Below are 4,670 nucleotides of genomic sequence, written 5' to 3'. Positions count from 1 at the left end.
CCTTCAGGGAGGCGTTGCTGGGGGTGTGACAGCTTGTCTTGGATGACAGCTCTATACTGTGCGGACCTTCCCGCCCGCCCCATCCGTCCTTTCTGGCAGCGGGATTCACCCCACTGTTGGCCCTGGGGATCAGGGAAGGCTTCCTGGAGGTGGTAGCTCCATGCTAGGAATTGAAAGAGGAGATAGCTGGGCCGAGGAGGAAGGGGCATGGGGCACAGAGGCTGAGCAGGGGGGAGGCAGAGGGGGAGCGGTGAGGGGGAAGTTGGCCTCCTCCCTGGGGGTTTGCAGGGAGGACACCTCCTTGGAGTCTCCACGTGCCCAAGCCCAGTTCCCCTCGCCTCCCAGGGTGTCTCCTCCCACCCGTCACCAGGATTGCAGGGCCATGTTGCCTCTTGGCACCGGGCACATAGTAGGTTTGCGAGGAATGCTTGTTGGGTGGGCGAGAGGCCCCAGCCGGCTTCCTCCTGCCCCCATGCCTGGCCCTGCCTGGTCCAGGCCCTGGCTTCTGCTGCCTGCTCTGCCCGCCCCGGCCCCTCCACGCCTCCCTCCCGGCCACAGCCTCGGTCAGGGCGTGGTCCAGGTCTTCGTGCCCCTCTGCCCGCCGCCTCCCGTCCCCCACCACGTCCAAGCCGTGCCTCTTGCCAGCCCTGTGACCCTTCTTGGCCCCCACCTGAGAGAGGCCCCGTGCCCCCCACTCCACCTCTTGTGGGGTCCCCCTGGCTCTGGACCACGGGGGCTTCCTCTCCTCAGGATGCGGCCGCGTGGGCAGCTCTGGCTGGGGGAGCAGCTGGCTCAGTTGAGGGACAGGCTGGGGACGGGGCGTTGCTGCCCCTTTCTGACGTTGGTCTGGAGCAGGAGGCTGGCGGACGTGAGATGCCCACTCGTGGCTGCACAGCCGCCCGGGGGCTGGGGCTCCGGGGCAGCAGGTGGCACAGGGTGGCCCCGGCCACAGCACTGTCTCCGCACTTGCTGGGAGTGCTGTGGGGCAGCCCGGGGCACATTTCCGCTGATGGGCACGGTAACCAAAGCCAAGCTGGTGGCGTCAGCCGGAGGTGGACACGGGCTGTGGCAGCACTTCCTCGGGGACCAAGGGACGGTGGTCTGCGCAGTGTATGCCACCGAGGGGCCTCGCAGCCCCCGGTTGTTTGCTGGGCCCAGCCAGGAGGCCTGGTGGACAGGCAGACCGACCACGTTTGCTCCCAGTCCTGTCCCTCCTACTGGGCCTCCGTGGGCCTCCGTGGGCCTTCCTTGCCCCTCACCCTGGCTGGACCTAACGGTCTGACTTTTTGATCTTGAGCTGAGACCCGCGCGGGGGACACTTACTCGGAGGGGCGGGGTGGGGACACAGCAGGTGCGCGTGGCCAACGGCCGGGAGGGAAAGGCCTTCCTGGAGCCTGCCCTGGCTGGCCCTGGGGTGGCCCATGCCAGGCAGGCCTGGGCTCGCCTCTTGGGGGTGGCGTCTCCGCAGCCCTCCGGGTGGCCTGGCCTGCACAGGACGTGGCCCTCCCCACCTTAGACTGAGGCTGCTGCACTCTCCTTGGGGGGTGCCTCTGCCGCCAGGCCAAGCCCAGACCATCTTCCCAGCTCCCCTCAGCCCCACCTCCACCTGTGAGGTCCCCTGTCTGGAATGCCCTCCCCCTCCCATCACCTCCTCCAGGAAGTCCTCATGAAGGCTCTCTCTTGGCATCTTCCCTCTTCTGCAGCCCTGACTGCACTTGCTGTGTCTCTGGTGCTCGGGTCTCTGTCCGTTGCCTGACAGAGCCCCCAGGGTGGGGTGAGCAGCTGGCCAGGGGCTCAGGGCTGACCAGTGGCTGAGTGGCAGATGGGCCGAGTGTGCTGCAGCCCGGCAGCCGTGGGGAAGGTCCCCAGGGCCCAAGGTCCAGCCCCCAGGGTGGGAGCGCTCTTGCCTAGCGCTTTCCAACGGGTGGTTGGCAGCATCAGCGCTGGATGCTGCCAGGGGCCCAGCCTCCTCCGTCCCCTGAGTGCCTTCTGGGTGTGGGAGCCTGGGGCTGGGGTGCCCAGGGCAGAGGAGCAGCGTGGGGGAGGGGGTGTCACTGAGTTAGTCACCCAGCGCGCAGCACGACCTCCCCACTGCTTGGGAGCTGCCGCACCCCAGCTGCTTCTGGGATCCACCCCTCCTGCCCTCCCATCTCCCTGTGCTCCGTGGCCTAAGGGAGCTGCAGCAGTGAAAACCTGACCTCTGCTCTGTCCCCATGGGGACCCCCCCAGCCTCCCTGTGAGGTTGCCATGCCTGTCGCTCCCCTGTGGCCTCCATGATCCTTCCTACACTTGGTGACAGCGTACGTCTCTTTGCAGGCTCTTTTGCTCAGCCTGTGCTGGGCGCTGCTCCATGGCCTTTGGCCTGCAGCACTGGGCTGTCCCTGACCTGCCCAGTCCGGGCTGCTTGCTCTCCCTGACCCCTGCTGCCGCTCCTGGCCAGCAGGCCCCGCTGGGAGCGGGCACAGTGGGTCTGCTGGCCTCTTGGGCCCCCCAGTGCTCGGTCCGTGCTGGCGGCCTCGGGCTCATGCTGACTGCTGCCCTGCCTCTTTCAGAACGGCACCCAGAAGTCGTGGGACTTCATGAAGACACATGACAGGTGAGAGCCCGCCCTTGCTCGGCCACTGGGGAAGCCTGGGACCGATGCCCAGGCGACCACGGGCCCAGGGGTGGAGCCCACCCCTCCCTGCCCTTGTGCTCCCTCAGGGTCTCCAAACACCCTCTCTCAGCCCGGCCTCCTGTCCCCGAGGGGTCAGGCTGAGGCCTGGAGGCTGAGGCAGGTCCTGGCTCAGGACACCTGGACCACGGGGCAGCCCTCTCGGGGCTGGGAGAGGCTTCCTGGTGCCCGGCCCCCCAGCATCTGGGGTACAGGATGGATGGCGACGTGGCTCAAGGAGTGTGGCTGGTGGGCAGCTGGCCAGCAGGGGCCAAATGTCCTGTCGGTCACCCGGCCTCAGCTACTGCCACCCTGACCTCCTGGTCCCCGGTAGTCTTGGGTCCTACCTTGGCTCTGTGTGGCCTCGGCAAGCTCTGGCCCTGCCTGGGCCTCAGCCTCCCCATCTGAGCAAGGGGCCCGACTCCCCTGGGCTGTCCGGGCGGTGGGGTGGGCATGCAGGAATGGAGGGGTGGGAGCCGGGCCCCCAGGGAGGTGAGGTGGGGGCTGCTTCATGCCGAGGCCCCTCCCGTGCGCAGCGTGGCCGTTCTCATGTTCAACTCTTCGCAGAGGAGCCTGGTGCTGGTGAAGCAGTTCCGGCCAGGTGAGACCAGCTAGGGTGGGGAGGGGGAACTGCAGGGGTACCCCCAGGGCCCTGTGGTCCTGAAGGTCTCAGTGCAGACGTGGGGAGGGGCTCCAGGGGAAACTGAGGCCCTGCAAGGGGGTCTGGCCCAGAGCTGATCACAGGAGGTGGCCACCACGTGGCTGTGACATGGTCTGCCCTCCCCGACCAGCCGTGTACGCGGGCGAAGTGGAGCGCCGCTTCCCGGGGTCCCTGGCGGCTGTGGGCCAGGACGGGCCCCGGGAACTGCAGCCGGCACTGCCGGGCTCGGCAGGGGTGACGTTCGAGCTTTGTGCCGGCCTCGTGGACCAGCCAGGGCTCTCACTGGAGGAAGTGGCTTCCAAGGAGGCCTGGGAGGAGTGTGGCTACCGCGTGGCCCCCTCTGATCTGCGACAGGTAGCCACGTACCGGTGAGTGGAGCCAGGCCTGCGGGCCTGCAGTGTGTGGGCAGGACGGGGATGGGGCAGAGCGTCCTGCTGTTGCATGGCCCAGGGAACGGGGCGGGCTGCCTGTAAGAGAGGGAGCACCCCGTCTCTGGGGGTATGTAAGCAGGACAGATTCCTCCTTGTTTTCAACATGGCACTGGGGAGGGTTGGTCAGAATGTGCCTCAGATCCTGAGCCAGGCCGGAACCCAGGGCTCTTGGGGCTCATTCTGGAGCAAGCTCAGCTCGTGCCCCCACCCTGCGGCCCCTAGCCGTGTGGGGCCAGCCTCCGGGTGGCAGCTGCTGCTGACAGATGCCTCCACTTCCTGTGGGATTAAGCACCGGGCGCTGGGGGTGGGGGTGAGTCACAGCTCCGTTCTCAGATGGTGGCTCAGGAATGAGGGAGGGGCGAGTCCTGGGCGGGGAGGGGGCTCCAGCTCTCCGGGGAAGGGGAAGGGGGAGAGGTATGGCCGCAGTCTGGGCTTCAGGACCTGCCCTCACCAAAGCTCGGATGTCCCCACCCCTGCTCACAGCCCCACGAGGCCCACCAGCTGGGGTCCCCTTCCCAGGACAGGATGTTGGGGATGTCCCCTGTCCCCTGTCCCAGAGATATTGTGATGGGGCCCCGGCCGAGGTCTGGGGGCAGGAGGAGAGTCTCACAGGGGCCCCTCCCAAGCTGAGCACCAGCCCCCCGCAGCCTTCTGCAGGGCCGGGACCCGTCTTCCCCGGGAGGAGGCCAGGGCGTCTCTGCCACCCGTCAGCCCAGCACACAGGCCGCTCGCTGCCGAGCCCGGGGCCCTCCTGCCCAGCGGCCCAGGACCTCGGGCAGGGATTTCCATGCCAAAGGGCTGGCTGTCCGGGTGTGAAGGGCGGGCCTCGGTTTTCCACAGGGTCTGTCCCGTGGCCAGCCCCCGTGCCCCAACCTCCTGGCCCGCAGTGCTGGGGGTGGGGAGGATCCGAGGGGCCTGACCTCCC

General features: G+C 68.0%; 1 protein-coding gene across 1 annotated transcript in view; it reads left to right on the top strand.

Moving 5' to 3' along the window:
* Nucleotides 1–2,536: 2,536 nt before the first annotated feature.
* The window catches only part of NUDT14 (nudix (nucleoside diphosphate linked moiety X)-type motif 14), a 4,456-nt gene continuing 2,322 nt past the window's right edge, over nt 2,537–4,670 (top strand). The window contains exons 1-3 of the mRNA XM_012665061.1: nt 2,537–2,596; nt 3,190–3,254; nt 3,445–3,682. Of these exons, the coding sequence (XP_012520515.1) occupies nt 2,580–2,596; nt 3,190–3,254; nt 3,445–3,682 (320 nt within the window). The 5' untranslated portion in view covers nt 2,537–2,579. The remainder of the gene's footprint in view (nt 2,597–3,189; nt 3,255–3,444; nt 3,683–4,670) is intronic.

The sequence above is a fragment of the Propithecus coquereli genome, unplaced genomic scaffold, assembly GCF_000956105.1.
Source record: "Propithecus coquereli isolate 6110/MARCELLA unplaced genomic scaffold, Pcoq_1.0 Scaffold950, whole genome shotgun sequence".
Lineage (NCBI taxonomy): Eukaryota > Metazoa > Chordata > Mammalia > Primates > Indriidae > Propithecus > Propithecus coquereli.
Note: the sequence above shows the minus strand (reverse complement) of the source record. Positions and strands in the feature narration are given on the sequence as shown.